Raw genomic sequence first — 19329 nt, forward strand, 5'->3', positions numbered from 1 at the left:
ACAATATATGCACTACAAAAATTTTGAAAATGATGGCATGGACTAAAATTTTCCTTTGGTGATAATGTAGTTGTTACATTTAAAATTTACATTTTACATTTACATTAGTAAATTAAATTATTTAATTATGTAAATTATTAACTTTACGTTTACATTTATTTTTTACATTATTAAATTAAATTATTTAATCATGTAAATTATTAAATTTGCATTTACATTTATTTTTATTTAAAAGTTTTTAGGTGAGGGGTGCCTGGGTGGCTCAGTCAATTGAGCATCCAACTTTGGCTCAGGTCATGATCTCACAGTTTGTGGGTTCCAGCCCCACATCGGGCTCTGTGCTGACAGCTCAGAGCCTGGAGCCTCCTTCGGATTCTGTGTCTCCCTCTCTCTCTGCCCCTAACCCACTTGTATTCTGTCTCTGTCTCTCTCTAAAATTAATAAACATTAAAAAAAATTTTTTTAAGTTTTTAGGCAATAAACCTTATCTTCTCTCAAAACTTTCCTTGGGTATCAAATGGAAAAAATATCATGTATGAGCAAATATTGGTCTGTAACTAGCCCTACCTAACATTTTGAGTTGGAATTGAAATTCTCAACCTACTTTGTAATCCAGTCTTTTAAAAAGCTCTGCTCTGGGAAGTTCTAGAGATTCTTTCTGGGAGTGGGGATAGATTGAGATGCCTTCAGTATGGCTTTCACTTAAAGAAAGGGTTCTGGCCTAATCTCTCCTCCTGCTACTCACATTACCCACAGTGTTCTTCTATTTAGTCACTAAATTTCTGCCTAACCATCATCACTAACTGGGGAACTCACTTGCTATGCAATAATATTAAACAGTATGTTTTCAAATGACCCTAAGTTTAGAAAGTTTTATCTTATATTTGGTTGAAATAGGACTACCCCTCATTCTGCATGAAGCAATAAAGAATGCGTCTAAATTTACTTCATCAAAATGGCAGTACTTTTTATTTTAATTTTTAAACATTTATTATTTTTTTTGAAAGGGGGGGAGAGAGAGAGAGAGTTTGAGTGGGGGAGGGACAGAGACAGAGGGAGACACAGAATCTGGAGCAGGCTCCAGGCTCCGAGCTGTCAGCACACAGCCTGGCACGGAGCTCGGACTCACAAACCACCAGATCTATGACCTGAGCCAAAGTTGGGTGCTTAACCAACTGAGCCCCCCAGGTGCCCCCAAAATAGTAGTACTTTAATGTGGTGATCATACTGACACAAGTCTCTCTTTAAGCTAAAAACCCATTTCCTTCAAATTATCTTCTTATGACATGTTTAGAAAACCCACTTATATTGCATGATTTTTGTCAAAATCCTTCTTCAGGCATGATGCCTAGAACTGAAAGTGATTTTCCTGATGTACACTGACAAAGGAAAAGTATAGTGATATTATTTCCTTTTCTACTCTAGTTATTTAAAAGCCGGATGCAGGGACCTTGGGGTTCCAATCTGAGTTATAAGGAGCTTATAAATTACCACTCTGTCCTAACACATAAAAAGCTGAACAAACTGGAAAAAAAAAATTCTTAGTTGCATAAGAGAAGTGAGATCACAGGGTACATCACTGTCTCAAAAATTGAAGAGAGAGATGAATACAGAGAATCACAAACTTCCAGAGCAGAAACAACAGCAAAACTAGTACTGGGGTAAGGAAAACTGAACTGTAATTGATTAACTGCTAATGCAATAAGACAAGAAAAGGAAATAAAATGTATATAGGGTGGGAAGGAAAAAATAAAATTATCTTTGTTCACAAAGAAAATTCAAAATAATTTACAAAAAAATTCTGTAACTAATAAGTGATTATAACAAAGTTGTAGATACAAAGTTAATACATAAAAATCAGTTGTTTTCCTGTGTATCAGTAATGAGCAAGTGGAATGTGAAATGAAATCCACTTTACCATTCACATTAGCAACCCTCAAAATGAAATTCTTAGGTATAAATCAAATAAAAAATGTACAATATCTATATAAGGAAAACTACAAAACTCTGATGAAATATATCAAAGAAGAACTAAACAAATGGAGTGATATTCCATGTTTATGAATAGAAAGACTCAATATAGTCAAGATGTCAGTTCTTCCTACTTTGACCTATAGATTCAGCATAATCCTTATCAAAAGCCCAGCAAACCCCCTGTGGGTTGATCGCTGATTTTAAAATTTATATCATAAGCAAAAGACCCAGAATAGCCAACTCAAAATTGAAGAAATACAACTGACACTACTCAACTTCAAGTTTTGCTATAATGCTGTAGTAATCAAGACAGTGTGTTAATCACAAAAGAAAAGATAGATAGATCAATGGAACAGAATAGAGAACACAGAAATAGACCCACATAAAAATAGTCAACTGATTTTTGACAGAGGAGAAAAGGAAATATGGGGCAAAGATAGTTTTTTGGTTTTTTTTTAAAACAAATAGTTCTGGAATAATTGGATATCCACATGCAAAGGGAGGCCTTTCAGCTGAGTCAGTCCCATTTAAAGGGCTGTCCTAGAAGTACTTACCAAAGATTTCTGCTTATATTTCATTGAATACCCCAATCTAGAAGGGAGATTGTGAAATGTGGTTTTACAGTTGGGCAATTTGCTATAGTCAGCACTGTAGGTGTTCTTTTACAAAACTAGAAAGGCAGAATGGATATGAGGTGGAACCCAGTAATATCTGCTTTTTAATCTTATATGCAATCCTAGGAATTGCTTTTAAGTCACTTTTTCTACCTGTACTGGTATATTTTTCCTCTTTTTGAAATTAATTGATACTTCATATTCATTTTCTTAAATTGTATTATGGTTTGTTGAGATCTTTTTGAATCTTAATTTAGGCATCAATAGCGAGCCTCTCTTCTACCTTTAGGATATCTGAACATTTGAAAATTATTCCAGGATGCTGATAAAGAGACTGTCTTTGAAGTTCATGTCAGCACAAAAGAATGCATAACATTTGACCCGTATTTCTTCATTTTTTCACAAGGATGTCATAAAATACTTTATCAAGTGCTTACTTAATTTTAGGTGTTCTGTTTTATTCATATACATACACATATTTATATATATACACATATAGACATGTATTTACTGTAGAATAAAAGAAAGCCATTAAAAGTGGTGTTGTAGAACCACTTGTAGAAGAACCAAATGTAGAAGAACATTCATTGACATAAACATATTCATGATATATTATTTGCATAAAATAGGCTATGAAACAGAATGTGCAGCATGAACCTATATCATTTAAAGTGTAGACGGACTATTCCATTTGCGATAAGAAAAAAGGAAAATAAAAAGAACTGATAACAAAGACATGGATTCTTCTAGAGGCATTACAGAGAATGGTTTTTTTAAATGTAAGACTGAAGGCTAAGAGCCCAGAGAGAAAGACATTGGGGTTATCCAAATGAAAATTGGAGAGAGCTCTCACTAAGGCAGTGACCCTGGAGGTGGAGAGTTGACAGATTCAAGAAATATTTAGAGGGCAGAACTGGAGGGACCTGATGATCACTCGAAGTGGAAAGAGAAAGAAGAGTTAGAGTGATTCCCAGCTAAGCAAATCACTTGTTTAAGATTATTAATCGGGATGAGATAAACGAAAACAGACCAGTTTTAGGGAAAACAAGATGGGCCAGTTTCTATGGTTATGTGACAAACCACCCAAAAATTATGGCTTAAGAATAAAAACAGTAATTATTTTACTGATAAATCTGCAACTGGGGCAGGGTTCAGCAGGGATCTCTCTGATCTATTTTATATCAGCTGGAGGTGGTTTAGATGGAAGGGGTTGGGGAACCTGGAATTGTCTGAATATGTAACCTCCCCCCCTTGTCCCTCCAGTATGATGGCGTTAGGAAGTCTAAGGTACCGAGACAGAGAAATAGGAGAACAAGAGAGAGAAAGAGGGAAAGAGAGGGAGGGAGGAAAAGAGAGAGAGTGAAGGATGGAAACAATGCAAGATGATGTGTTTCCATGCTGGCCATTGCTTCCTTAAAAGCGAAAGAGACACAGCAGGTGGCGTGGTAGGTGTGGTATAACCACTAGACAAACTATGCGTACTTGTGTTTTGGAAACAGCCCACGGGATAGAAAAGGAAGGGAAAGTTTATATGACCAGATCCCTCTTGTATCAATTTTCTTTTGTTGCACAGACTTCATGACTTAAACACCGTTAAAATACCCATTTATTAGGTTATAGTTTTGTAGGTCAGAAGTCAGGCATAACATGACTGGATTCTCTTTGGTGGTATCACAAGGCTGAAATCAAGGTGTTGGGCTAGAGTCCTTACCAGAAGGCTCTGGGGGAAGATCCCGCTTCCAAACTCATTCTCTTCGGTGGAATTCAGTTCCTTGGGGTTCTACAAAAGAGGTCCCTGTTTCCTTGCTGGCTGGTAGCCGGGATTGTTCTCAGTTCCTGGAGGCTACCCACATTCCTTGCCATGAGTCCTCTCCATGGTCAGAGCAACAATGGCGAGTCAAATCCTTCTTGAGTTCCAATTCTTAAACTTCCTCTCCTAAAATCAGGTAGAAATAACACTCTGCTTTTAAAGCACACATATCCTCTCCCTCTCTCTCTGCCCCTCCCCCGTTCATGCTCTGTCTCTCTCTGTCCCAAAAATAAATAAACGTTGAAAAAAAAAAAAATTTAAAAGGGGCGCCTGGGTGGCGCAGTCGGTTAAGCGTCCGACTTCAGCCAGGTCACGATCTTGCGGTCCGTGAGTTCGAGCCCCGCGTCGGGCTCTGGGCTGATGGCTCAGAGCCTGGAGCCTGCTTCCGATTCTGTGTCTCCCTCTCTCTCTGCCCCTCCCCCATTCACGCTCTGTCTCTCTCTGTCCCAAAAATAAATAAACGTTGAAAAAAAAAAAAAAAAAAAAATAAAGCACACATATCCTTAGGTCAGGCTCACCTGGATAATTTCCTTATCTTAAGGTAAACTGTACCATCTAACATCACTTAATCATGGGAATAAAATCCATCATATGATAGCCCCAGGGATTATGCAGAGCATGTACGCCAAGGGGGCAAGAAGTTTTAGGAGCCATTTTTAACATTCTGCAGGCCACACCTTCTATTCCTAAGTCTGATTTAAAAAAACACACTCTTGGGGCACCTGTGTGGCTCAGTTGGTTGAACGTCCGACTCTTGATTTTGGCTCTGGTCATGATCTCATAGTTCTTGAGTTCGAGCCCCACATGGGGCTCTGCACTGTAGAGGAGCTTGCTTGGGATTCTCTCTCTCCCTTCTTTCTCTGCCCCTCCCCCCTCGTTCTCTCTCTCCCTCCCTTTCTCTCAAAACAAATAAACTTAAAAAAAAAAAAGAAGACTACTTTAAAAGCCCCTATTCTTCTTGCTACCCAAAGTTACCTGATAGTATATCTAGACCAAGATTGTTTGGAGATGACAGTATATTGTCAATAGATAAAAGATGGAAATAAAGCTAAAACTATTCTGTTTCTGTTCCACTTCCATGATTTCTGCCAAAAAGGATGTTCTGTGAATCCTAGCACATATTAGTTACTTAATAAGTATTTATTGAATGAACTATGGATTGGATAAAGGAGAATAAACATTTGTTAAGGGTAAAATGAAAGGCTTAACATAATAGGTAAATAGATTTTAAATGAGCACGTAGCTGTTTCAAAAGAGATTTTCTCTAGTTGCAGATGAATTGCTTTCCCAAGTCCTGAGAGAATAAGAAGTGAGATTAGCGCAAAACCAACTCAACATATATTTGTTGAGTGAGTGACCGAATGAGTGGACAAATTCATTTTGTTGGATGATTCTCTGTCTATGGGACTAGAAAGCCCGTCCACCTCCCCACTCCCACATTGTTAACCAACAAAATGTTAGCTTGGCAGCATATATTTTTTCTTGGTGATAAAGTAGGAAACTCTTAGAGATTATTCTTCCTACATTTCATTAAACACTGAGCATATTTTAAAAGACACGATCTCTAAAATCATGCATTTAAGCAGTGCCAATGAGTCCCCGTCAAAACGTTGGAAGTATTTTTCAGAAATATGTGCTTACCTTGCATTATACTGAGCTCCTATATATTATACATGTATACGTACATTTACATGTACATGTATATGCGTATGTATATGTGTGCATGTGTATAGTATGCATTCTGTTCACTAAATATTAGGTATAATTTTTTCTGTGACCCCAAATAGATTGATTTTCAAAATATCTGGTTATAATAAATCTGTGTAATTACGTATAAAATACATCTATGATTAATTCAGTCAGTCGTAATCTGAGAAAATCCTTAAACTATTCCTTAATTTATGGCTATATTAAACTATAAATATAATGTGATAAAGGGCAACGTGAGAAACGCAATGTCTTCATTGCAGGTGCATCTTCCTTTACTGAAAAGAATTACTAAGATACTTTTATATATGTAATGCTTGTCTCATTTTGGAGCTTATTAAGAGTAACTCTGTCATAGCAATACATTGGTAAGTACCAAAAGTCTATCATAAACTGAAGACTACCTACACACGACTGGTGCTAAAAAGAAGTGTTAGAAATACTACCTGTCCCCATGGCATCTACACATAATTTACATATGAACAAAACACAACTAGAGAACAAGACATCATACATGTGTTAAAGTCTGTTAAAAACTGGAAGAACCCTCAGAGATTATATTGACCTTCCATTTTAGAAATGGGGACACTGAGCTACACAGAGGAGAAATGATTTCCTGAAGACTGCAGAGCTGGTAAGAAATAGTAAGAAATCGACTTTACTACATATATTTCACTGATTTGTGGTGTCACCAGTATCATATATACAACTAAAATAGAAAAGATCCTGGCTAGCATGTGATAATACACGGCCAAGAGACCCTGACCTCTAAGAGATATACCAATTTCCAAAATATTAGGAGGTGGGGAAAACATCTGAATACAACTTTCACACGCATGTACTATGTAATTTAAACAGAACTTTTACATGTGATATGGTCTATTGTATTGTGTATCTACTGGGTCCACTGGATTGATTTTACCACCCACTGAGGAACTGACCTGACCCAAACACTAAATCATGTATCAGTTAATTAGAAACCTTGTTAACATATACAACCAAAGTGCTAATTGCTCAGTTTGATAGTAGGTGCAGAAGAAAAGAAATAGTTTCACGTGAACAGAAACCACCTGGAAAGTTTTCAAATTAGAAATAAGAGTTTTAACCTTGAACGGATGGGTAAAATATGATGAGGTAAAGAAAGGGAAGCAAACAATTGAGCAACTTAAACTGGGGTGGAGTGTTAAATGTAATTGTTAAAAAAAAATTTATTCTTTAAAATATATCCATTTAACTTCAGAAAAATATGACACAATTTTTTAAGGTCTCAAAAACAAATTGTAATGTCTCTTCTACAGAAAATAGACAAAAACTTGAAAAAAATTAAATATAGCTTCCAAGAATTAAAATATATAAAACTGAGTTACATAAAATGTGATGCAGCATTTGTTTTGTAGCCTTGTTATAAATTCAAAAGGGGTCAAATAGTCTGATAGTGAAGTGATGGTGGCCTGAAAACAAGTGGCCGGACATTCTCTCACCGCACCCCCCCCCCTTTTTTTTGTGCGTTTCTTAGAGCCAAGGATTAATGCAAAAATAAAATTTTGGGATTTCCTTCTTGCCGGCTGTGTGCATACGAAAGAAAAATCCGGGGATATAACGTACCCAGTATAAAACTGGCTGGCTGAAACCGTCAGTGATATCTTTTACCTTCATCCTCAGAATTCCATCTCCAGTCCTTGCAAAAGCAAGCCAACAGAAACCTAGAAGCCCGTTTTGTACGTGTAAGTAAAGGGCGCACACCACAGTGCAAGGGTGATCACATTAAAAAATGTGCCCACTTGGCAGTTAGGAGATGTCACTGCAATCGTTAGTACGTGAAATTTCAATCCCTTTGATGAAGATACCATCTTTCAGCGAAGCCCCGGCAGAAAACCTTTGGTTCCTGTTAGACCCCTCCCTCCCTAGTCAACTGCTGGGCTCCATCCGGAGGGAAGGAGGCTCTCCCTCTCCATCACAGCTAAGCGTTCCCAGACCCAGGAGAAACGCTGGGTTTCTGCAGGGCACTCAACGTGCGGCTAAGTGTCCCAGCTCTGCAAAGGGCAGCTGGAAACGGATTTAAAATGGCAACGTTGACCAATCAGCGCCGCCGCGCCGAAGCAGACATTTACACGCGCCTCCTCCACAGGCACAGCGGACCCTGGCTGTGTCTAACTCCCTGCTTAAGGCTGGAAAGTAGGCTTTTTTTTTTTTTTTTTTTTAATTTCACGGTGGTCTGTATTGGGAAGAAGAAAATTTCTTCCTCGGGTGAAAGTTTTTATTTTGGAATTGGCCCAAAATAATTTTGGGCGTGATGTGTGAGAATCTGAACCTAATTTTTTTTCAGAGTTTTTTGTTATTCAAGGATGAAAAGAGGTACATTTTTAAATGCACTCCACCTTTTTAAAACGGACTGTGGTCGTTACAGTGTTCACATAACTCAGAAACAGCCCAAGCAATAAAATTAGGACTTGGCAGAAAGGGAGTTCCTAGGGAAAAGGTTAAATCAAGGTAAATTAAAGGGAGAGTTGGACAATTGGCTCGATTGTGATGTTTAGGAAGCTATGGGGTTCCCGCATGGGGCAACCCCTCTACCCTGCATTGGAGCCCGGGTGCGTAGCGCCAGACCCAAGGGCGGGGGAGACTTCGCGTGGTCTCTAGTCTTTTCCGGAGAAAAAAAGTTCAGCGTAGGGGCTGGCGCGCTCCGTGTGCCCGTGTGCACATTGTATGCACGTGTGCATGAGTCTGCGAATGCGCACGCATATCTGCGTGCATGTAGCCGCGCGTGTTTGTGTACGTGTGTGCTCATGCATGGATGTGCCCGTTCGAGTGTGCATATGTGGATCGGTGTGCATGTCTGTGTGTGCGTGTGTGCGCGCGCGCTTCGGCTCCTGCAGTCTGTGATGAGGGTATTCCCAGGCAGAGCAAGGCTGCGGGGGGCCCGTCCCTACTCCTCCTCGGTTTCTTCCCACTCACAGGGAACTAGAACTCTGCCGCGCGTGCAGCTAGACGCTTCCTGCAGAGTGTTGGCTCCGCGTCGTGGAGGTGCAGGTAAAGGCCAAGCCCCTAAACGCGGCTCCGGGGCGGTCACGTTCCCGTGCCTTACTAGGACAACCGCCCAGGGGCGACCTCGGGCGGCTGGCGGGACGAAGCCGGCGGCGAGCCGTCCCGGGATCCCCGGCCTGTCCCTTTAACCCCGCCGCCGGGCGGGAGCACGTGAGCGGGGCTTCGGGTGGCACCCGGGCGCCGCCGCCGCCGAAGCAGTTGTATTTCGAACGCTGCCTCTGGCCAGCGGCCAGGCGCCTTGGCTCGGCGGTCCGCCTGGCCTCCCTCCTCCTCATACTTTTCCTCCTGCGCAGCCCCCTCCCCTTTATCCGCCCACGATTAGAGGTGGGCACTCCCCCCGAACCCCGCCGCCCCCTCCCCAAGCACACACACACTCATCCCACTAGAATCCTGGGGCAGGAACTCAGAAAACTTCCAGCCCGGGCAGCGCGCGCTTGGTACAGGACGCAGGAGCGAGCAGCCCGTCCCCCTCCGACTCTCCGGTGCCGCTGCCGCCTGCTCCCGCCACCCGAGGAGGCGCGGTGCCACCCACTGCTCCGTCCTTTGCCCGCGCTCAGTGCCCGGCCCGATCCCGGCAGAATCTCCCCATCCTCCTTTTGCTTTCCCACTGCCCAAGGCGCTATTTGTTTTCTCTCTCTCTCTTTCTCTTTCTTGCTCTGTGAGCGCGGAGCGGGGGGGAAGAGGAGGAGGAATTCTTTCCCCGCCTAACATTTCAAGGGACACAATCCACTCCAAGTCTCTTCCATTTCCAAGCCGCTTCCGAAGTGCTACCGGTGACCGCAACGCCTGATCCCAAACCAAGAGGGGAGCCTCCCGACTTCGAACCCTCTTTTCCTTCTCCGCTCTCCTCCTCCTCTCGCTACCTCCACCTCCACCTCCGGCACCCACCCACCGCTGCCGCCGCCACCAGCAGCGCCTCCTTCTCCTCCTCCTCCGCCCCTCTTCTCTCTTTTTGGCAGCCGCTGGACGTCCGGTGTTGATGGTGGCAGCGGCGGCAGCCTGAGCAGCAGCAGCCTGAGCAGCACGCCAGCTCTCGCCCACCCTGCCACATTCTCCGGTCCCATCACCCGATCTCCCGAAAGGTGCTGGGCACATTTGGGGCGGCGGAGGCGAAGCGGCTGCGGCGGCGGTAGCGGCGGCGGCGGCAGCGGTAGCGGCGGCGGCGGCGGCGGCGGCGGCGGGAGGCAGGATGAGCGCACGCGGAGAAGGCGCCGGGCAGCCGTCCACTTCAGCCCAGGGACAACCTGCCGCCCCGGCGCCTCAGAAGAGAGGACGCGGCCGACCCAGGAAGCAGCAGCAAGTCAGTACGCGGGCGGGGTGGGGGCACGAGCCCACCTCCGCTCCCTGGGCGAGGGCCCCGCGACGCGCGGCGACCCGAGCGCGGGAGCCCAGTGGCGGCGGCCGCCGCACGCTGCCGGCCGGCCGTGGGGGCGGGCTGCGGCGTCCTCCGCGCGAGTGCGCCGCTGAGCCCCGGGGCGCCCGCGCTCCTCTGGGCGGGGAGGTGGGGAACCGCGGCAGGCGGCGGGAGGTGGGGTCGGGCCAAGCGCGTCCTCGGACTTTCGCTATTGTGCACGGCCCCGAGTGGCGCGATGTCTCCTGGTGACGAAGCGGCTGGGGTCCCACAGCCCAGGGCTCGCCGGGCACTTTCCAAGCCGCTTTACAGTTGCCGGGGTGGGGGCGGGTGGGCGGTGCGGGGTGGGGGTGGGGGTGCAGGGGTGCTCTGGAGGGTCAGGGGCGGAGGGGCTGAAGTCCCGGGGGCCGGAGGCTAGTTCTCCCGCCAACCGGCTTTGCTCGCGGGCCGGGGACGGGCGCGCCGCAGCCGCCCCCTTAGCGCCCTCCCCAAGTTCTCGGTGGCCCGGGACTCGCTCCCTCCCGACAAAGAACTCTTTGGCCCTCCCGGTTCTCTTAGAGCTCTTTAAATGCGGCGCGGCGGCCGCTCTGCTGGCCGCCGCCGCCGCCACGGAGGTGTCCCTGGGAAGGGGCTACGGGAGAGCCCGGGTCCTCACCGGACGGGATTAACTCATTTGGCCAAGGGCGCGGTGGAAAGTAGTGTCCGAGAGTGTGTACGGTAGCTAGGTCACTTCCTCGCCAGGCGCCCAGTCTCCCTTTGGCCCCTGGATCCCGCGCTTCCGAGCTGCAGACATTAAATGTACTTCTCCAGGGCGACTGGCTGGGGGTTGGGAGGGGACGATCGAGGGGCGCCCGGGACCCCGCGGAGTGGAGGGTTTTGTCTGCGGATGCAACCAATTAAGCGTGCAGCCGGCGCTTGCAGAGCTGCGCGCAGCGCCCAGCGCGGGGGGTTTTGTTCGCTGCAATTTCCAAGCCTCGGCGGGCAGGGCTGGAGCGGGACATGTCTATTGAGAACATTTAAACTCGGCTTCCGCGGGCTTTAAAACTTCTCCTGCGTTCCTTAGCCTTAAAGCGCTTCCTTCACGGCAAATAGGCCTATTAGAAAATAATCCTGGAGTCCCAAAGCTGCCCGAGAGCAAGGTGGGGGGAAATTGAACAATGTATGCTTGCCTGAGCATTTTAGAAAAACTGAAAGGGTTGTACCTTTTTGAAATCATCAAAGGAAACAAGCCAATCTAGAAGCCCTGAGTTTTCCCGCTTTGCCCAAGCGACACTTTAAACCGCGTGAGGATCCTGTTTTACACCTCCCAGGAAGTCTCTGCCCTTCCCCCCCCCCCTTGTTTCCCACCCGCCACCCACCTCCCTCTGACTCTATCTCCCATCTCCAAAAAATAATCCAAAAGAAATTGCAGTGGGTTCTGGAGGTGATTGGAGGTTTTACCTTTGAGTTAAGGCAGAGTTCACAAAGAAAGAAAAATGTGTCTCCGGTGTGTTTGCTCCGGATGTGCCCACTGGCGTTAGTGGTCCCACAGAAGCTTGCAGGGAACCGTCCCCAGATTCTCTAAACAGGATGCGAATTTTCGTTGAAGGCTTTCATGCGTTTTAAGTTAATTAGTCCCATTTAATCACCGAATCTGAATGAAATGTAAATTGATGATTCACTGGATAAATATTTAGGATCTGGAATATTAATCACCGCATTCTCTTAACCACTTGAGTATTTACTACTTGGCATAGAAGCCATTTAAAGTTTTGCTAAACCTATTGATAGTTTCAATTTCTCCCTCCCAGACACTTCCAGTCTTCCTCATTTTTCCCCTCTTTTAGTTTTCTCCAGTCCACCCCTTCCATAAGAGTTTTCTGCAAAGCAACTTTTGGAGAAAATGTTTATTTTTGTCAAAAGATATTTAAATGTAGACTGGAGACCATGCCTCCAACTCCAAAAGGAAGTGGAGAATTGAAGCAATTATCTAGATAATTCAAGCAAAACCTCCCACGACAGATTTACCATAATTATTTGGAAATTTTAGGGGGAACGGAGCTATTTTGAGTTGAAGATCTTGGATAATTGTTCCAGTACTTCACTCAATGTGTTGATTGAGTCACCATTGATCAGCAATGTGGATATACAGAGATGATTAAAAACCATCTTTTCAATATGGAAGATCCTTGAAATACTTACGCTGTTAGCTTCATACTTCTGTTGTTTGAAATCCTAGCACAACGGATAGTAGCATTCGTGTAAAATATTTGTAAGTTGCCAAATGCATGACCATTCAAATTTTACACCTTAAAAACGTGTAACTTTCTCTCTAGAACCTGCAACCTTGTCAGCCTTTGTTACCTTCTGGAGTTGAAACAGACCCTACTTTTCACAGGCAAAACAGAATTTCCTTTTTGAACCCTTGGATTAAAAGTAGAGTTATTTCCTCTTTCTGTAAACTCAGTACCATCATCATTCCATTTATGCTCTTGCTGAATGTGTTCCAACAGTGCTTTTGAGCAGCACGTGCAGAAAATATAACTCTAGAGTCAGGGTCAATTTCTTTCAGACATTCTTCCACAACAGCATTTTTTCCCCCCCCACACTTAGGAGCCAGCCGGTGAGCCCTCTCCTAAGAGACCCAGGGGAAGACCCAAAGGCAGCAAAAACAAGAGTCCCTCCAAAGCAGCTCAAAAGGTGAGATTTCTCAAGTCAAGTCCCTCCACCTTCTCCATGACCACATGAGCTTCCCTGTAATTTTCCCATTCTAGATGCAAGCCTAAGGATATGTCCCAACTGGATAACCCAAGACTCATCTTCCAACTGTGCTATTTCTCAGCAGAGTTTGATTTCTAAGCAATTGCTTAGCATAAAAAGTTTATGAAGATGCTGTTCTTAACAATTACCAAAGAATAACGAAGCTCAAAACAGGGGAGAGAGGGTGCGGAGGGGGAGTGGAGAAAGACAGTTAAGATTTGCACCAGCTGTGAAATAGTTAAAAATAAATCAGAACTATAGGATTTGCTTGGGGGTGATGTTTGCAATTTCCTTCAAAAATAATAAAGATGAGTTTACTTTGTGCTCATTTACATGATTACTGCAAAACCAAATCCTTCTATGAAGTTAAGTACTTTGCCAAATGGTAATTAGAAGTAGATCCAATTGTGGAATACTGGAAAAAAATTTTCATGAGTTTTACATATTTAAATGTGATGGTCAAGTATGCTGCTTGTTGCATAGATCGTAATCTCTCAAAATGCCTTTCCATCAGGTGATATAGAAATGCTCTAAATGGGACAATGAGAATTCTTTTATACAAGTATGTGAATCATTCATTGTATATTTTGGGGGCAGGATAGAAACCAGTGAAGTATAACTTACAGTGTTTTTATTTATAAATTTTAAATTGCAGTTTAACATAACTTCGTATTGGTTGTATCTGAGCTAGCAAAGAGGAAATATCTCAGGGTCAATGCATGTACAGAGAAGTGAAGGTAATCTGAAACTCACTTTGTTTTGTTTTGGTTTTTTTTTTTTTTTTAGCTTTACAAATAAATCAAAAAAGGTTTCTGTATTTTATTTGTAGGTTTGTATATTAGTTGAAAACAAAGGTTCAAAATTCAGAAGGAAATTTTGATACATCTTTTTAGGAGATTTGAGTGCATCATGTACAGTATTTGTTAAAAACGACTATATGATCATCTTTGGGGATTAAGGTTTTGTGTGGTTTTCTCTGTGACTGGGCACTAACCATATTATATGTGATAGTTTTCAGTGTTGTAAACTGCCATAGCAACCAGTGATACATATAAAGTTATTTAGGGAGTAACTATGCGTTCTTGTCTGTTTCATTTTAACAATCTTGAGCAGAGCTGACGTGAAGGAGCAGATATCTAATGTATTTAAATATAACTGCTTCACAGAGGGAAAACTTAATTGTGACTCACATTTGGTCAATAAACTTTGAAGTAGCTCTAAGTTACCTTGTCATTTAGAACTGACAGTACATAATCTGATATTTCTAACAGGAATATTTCCTATTTGTTACATTATTACCTGGTCTATTAAGTTAGGTAATATGGGCTAATTTGACAAAGGAGTTTTTTAAATGCTGTGTAAAGTGTGGGGTTTACCTAACTGAATTTTACTGTAATGAAATGGCGAAGGAATATCTTGGTAGGTAGCGAACAAACATTGAAAGTCTGACATAATTGCTCTGAAAAATGCATCATTACAGCATCTCCCAGGAAGAAATCTGTATATCTCATCGTAAATAATTTATTTGAAATTTAAGACAGAAAAAAAAAAGGGAAAATGAGCCATATCTTTCCAATTTCACCTTATTACATTTTTTTTCTGAATGAGTAAAGAGATACTTCTGTCTCCTTCCCTTCATCTTGAAAAGTTTACCACTGACTAGCAAAATCTTTATTGATAAAAGGAAAGCTGAGACTTGGGTCTAATTGACTACCTAAAGCAAAATAACAAAAAACTTGGTCTCCTCCCAAGTAAGATTTGATTGATTTTCAGTCCTTTTAATAATAGGCGTTTACAGATGATCTTTCTGATGCTTCTTCATGTATATGTGTACATTATATGTGTACATTGTTACAACTTCTAAAACAGAAGTAGGTTTTATTTTTCCCAGAGAAATCTTTCCCTGAAATCTTTCATTCATCCAGGTAAAATTATTTTTCACACAGTTCTGTTGTAAAAGTCCCTTCTAGTAAAAATGAGTAAATATATTTGCCCATAACATGACTGTTCTGTTTCTTCAGTTTTATAAATTACGCTTCATTTGGAGAAGATAATACTTGGCAAAATAATGAATGACATTGATGAATTGTTCATGGCATGTGTAAACTTAAGGTATTTTCACTTTCAACTCAGTATTTATTGAGTTTGCTACTACCCTATGTAAGCATGATTTTCAAAGTATATTTGTTTATCAGACATGTATTCTGAGAAGACATGTTTATTAGGATTTTGAAAAGCAATCTTTTTTCGAAAAAGTTCTATTGTTCGTAACATGTAAGATAAACATATCCTGCTAGACTGACCACAGTAGATATAAGAAGTCTCCTATGATTAATAAATTGGGTATTCTCATGCAAACTGAGACTCATCCAAATGAAAAAGAAAAAACAAAACTGGTAAGCATATAAGAGGACAGAGCTCTAAAATTAGAGAGGATACAGTGGACGCTGGAATCCTGATGATGTTGTGTGTTTAAAATTTCTTGTTGCTTGGGTTTCTTTACTTACAAAGTTTGTGTTTGGACTCAGTAACTGGCCTTGGGGCATTTGAAAACAAAACTGCTTGTTGGGAAATTAGCAATGTGAAACTTGACAATGCACGCTGAACGTGGCAAGACCCAAGTGGACAACTCCTAAATTAGCCATCACTTTAATTTCAGGCCATAGTCAATATAAAATTGATCTGTATAATATGTAAAACAAACATTTATAAAGATACAATTTGTTGTGCTTGGAACTTGTGGAAGAGACAATAATGATTCTTCAATCTGCTTCTATTCCATTATGACAAATTCCCATGGATGACCATCATGTAGCAATTGTAATCGTTGCTGAGAACTCCAATCTGAGTGCTTAAAATGTGTCCCGGAACCAGTTTCATATTGTTATCTTAATAAAAGAAATCAGAAGTTAATGTTTTCCTGAATAAATAATTTGTGTGTGTGTGTGTGTGTGTGTGTGTGTATGTGTGTGTGCGCGCGCGCGTGTCTGTCTTGACCCTTTTATTTATGTTTTAGTGTGAGATATAACTGTGGCCAGTTGTCTCTTAATTTTTGCTTCGTTTTCCTCTCATGTTTGTGCTGGATGGAAATACTTTCTTTGTATTTTCACATTTTGCATGTTTAGAGAAGAGAAAGGTATAATCTCCTGTATGTTTAGGGTTTTTGCTGTGGGTTTGTGATCATGAGAGAATACTGGAGGGGCTGTCACTCATTTTCCAGTGTTTAAGGTCATAAGTCAAGTTCATCTGTAAGCCTCAAGGCAATTCTCATTTGGGTACTTTCAAGAAAACACTTTCTTTTTCTGAGATTGAATTAAACTTTAATAGAAGGAAATTGCATATAAAAAGATCTCAGGTGAGAGACAGCCCCACTGCATAGTGTCATAGATTAGCTTGAACTTCCCTTTGACTTTAGGTATAATGCCCAGAGCTAAAGAATGAGGCGCAGAATGAAAATATCATTCAACTAGGTAACGTATGTGTACTTAAAGTAATGTGTTCAGGTAAACATTTAATTGGTATCTTCCATTTGCTTGTACAAAAAAGGCCTGGAGTGGATTGGATACTGTGAAGGAAGATCTGTGCTTTTTTCAAATTGCATTCTTAGAAATGTGGCTGATTTTTCATAAATGATTACCAACACCAAGCACAGGTTTTGTGATGAGAGAATGTAGGTTTTATTCACCATTTCAGATGACTGTCAGAGCATAGATGCTGAGTGAGGACAAGAATTTTTTTCACAATATAATAGGCCCAACTGAAGAGAGTAATCAAAGGCGTCATTATAGGTAAGTCAGGGAAAGTTGGGTACTAGAACTTGTCATACAATTCCAGCCTATGGCTTCTGTGTTACTAGTATGCCTTAGTTTGATTCCTCTGTGTTTGAATGGGCAGATAATTTCCATTCAGGAGATTCAGGGCCCTCTGTGAGTATACAAATGTATCCAGACAGGTGGAATCAAGTAAAACCTAATTGTTGTCTCCATTTTCTTGGTATTATATGCTCATTTATCTAAACAATCGACTCACTTTTTTTTCCACTTCACTTTGCGTCAATAAATTCTATCTGGCAATGCCTTTGAGTCATAGATTATGATCCAAATATGGGAGATTCAGATACATTTGAATTCTCTTATGAAGTAACTTTATTTCAAGGGACCCATGGTTCTAATTTTCTGGAAGCTATCATTCTTTCTGAACTTTTTCATCAAGAGCTCTCCACTGCTTTGACTGCCCCACAACCGTGGCTCATTTTTATCTCAAAGTCTTAACAAATCATTCTGCTAAGAAGATAGAGCATACCAGATTGGTATTCTGTTGTGTTTTCAGTTCTTTCTTGAGAATAGATGGAGCCTGTCAGGTAAATCATTCAAGCCCATCTTGTCTCGTTAGCTCACCACCTGCAGTTTTCAGAGCTCACCTTGGAACCGCATAGCTTGGCCCCAGGGTGGGACAATGAACCTCACGATCGTGGACTCTGGAAGTTTCAGTTATGAGTTTTTGTTCCTCTAATCAGGAGAAAAAGGCTGAAAACTGATTTTATTTTGGACTGTTGCTTTGTCCTCTCTTGTTTTAAGACACTGAACAATTTTGCTCGGCATCTTCTGATTGACTTAGAGAGGCGTAGCAGCATCATTTTCTTTTCCCCAAGTTAACGTAGGGGGCAGTTTGCTCAGAAGGTAACCCTTGCGAACTCTTGTATCATTACTATTGATTTTTCCGATTACAAAAGAAGTAGAGCTATGGTGTAAAGGAGGAGACTCAACCTGTGGAAATAGCTTTTCCTGTCATTTTGGCCTTGGCTTTGATTTGGTGTTTGTACAGGTGAAGACAGGCATGTGTAAATAATGACATGAGAGTTGACAATAAGGGCTTCCTTGAGTAAAATGAGCATGAAAGCATGAACTACAATGGGTGACAGAACTTATATTTCCTGCTGTAAAAAATGTAGTGAAGGCAAACTTGTAGCATCTTTGTAAGACTAAAGATGGTTGCATTTAACATTTGGAAACCCATAGAATTGGATTATCAGAAGAGTAAAATGAGAACTACTCAATGCTTAGGCTGATTGACTGGTCCGGTTGATTTTCATGCCAGTGCACATTGATCTGCACTGTTTATAAATTTCAAAGAACAACTGAACGAAATATAATGTGACTTTCTAGACATTGGATAGCTGGTTCCATATGTGCTTGATCTGCAGGTCTTTGTCTCAAAAGTGTACATATAAAGACCCGTGAAAACAAAACAAGGTACTATGCCCAAATATTTTCTTTGTTTCCCTTCTGATTTTATTTTACGCCCAAATATTTTTCTGGCCTTTTTTTTTTTAAAATCTGTGTGCAGAGGCACTGATTGATCTGGGGGGAGGGGGTTTGGACTTTCATGCCTTACCACAGAAGTATAAAATGTGATGAGAATATTTAAAGTAACCAAAATTAATAGCTATCTAAATTTGACTGAGAAGTCAGAATTGGACAATTCTCTTGGTTCCCCATCTCAACTCTTGTCTATGTATTTATAGGAAACTTGGAAATGTTTTACTTTTAATTACTCATTTGGTTTTCACCCTAGGAGTTTTTTGGGTTTTTTTTTTTTTTTTTTTTTTTTTTTTTTTTTTTTTTTTTGCCCATGGTGATTTTATTTTATATGAAGTATCTCCCAGAAGAACAGCCCTTTTATTGCCTTGAAATCAGATTGGGCCTCACTCGGTTCCACTACTTCTGAACATGGGCGGTTTGCTTAATCTTTCGTTTTGTGAAACAGGGGAAGTCATAGCTGTCTTATTTGAGTAAGGTAATGTTCAGAAAATCACACTGGAAACTTACAGAGTTTGGGAGGAATTCTCTTTAAGGGTAACACTTGAAAATATGGAGGGAGAGAAGAAACTACATTTGAGTCCCTACTAAATGTTGTAGCTGTTGTCAGGCACTTTGCGTAGATATTAGCTCCTTAAGCCTCTGACGTAGATCTTATGGCCTTCATTTCACAAATGAGAAAGCTCTGATTCCACGATGTAATGTTCTATTCTGGTTCTAATGTTCAGTTCTAGAAAACGGTGGAACCTGGGCCTGAATTCAAGTCTCATT

At 41.8% G+C, this 19329-nt stretch overlaps 1 protein-coding gene across 2 annotated transcripts in view; it reads left to right on the top strand.

Annotated features, from left to right (window-relative positions):
* The first annotated feature begins 9290 nt into the window (after positions 1 to 9290).
* HMGA2 (high mobility group AT-hook 2) overlaps positions 9291 to 19329 on the top strand; it is a 141057-nt gene continuing 131018 nt past the window's right edge. Inside the window, exons 1-2 of one of the 2 annotated variants that reach the window (XM_043562961.1) lie at positions 9291 to 10450; positions 13094 to 13180. In XM_043562961.1, the coding sequence (XP_043418896.1) occupies positions 10340 to 10450; positions 13094 to 13180 (198 nt within the window). In that variant the 5' untranslated portion in view covers positions 9291 to 10339. The remainder of the gene's footprint in view (positions 10451 to 13093; positions 13181 to 19329) is intronic. The other variant, XM_043562962.1, reaches the window with a different exon arrangement.

This window comes from Prionailurus bengalensis, chromosome B4, assembly GCF_016509475.1.
Source record: "Prionailurus bengalensis isolate Pbe53 chromosome B4, Fcat_Pben_1.1_paternal_pri, whole genome shotgun sequence".
In the NCBI taxonomy this organism is placed as follows: domain Eukaryota; kingdom Metazoa; phylum Chordata; class Mammalia; order Carnivora; family Felidae; genus Prionailurus; species Prionailurus bengalensis.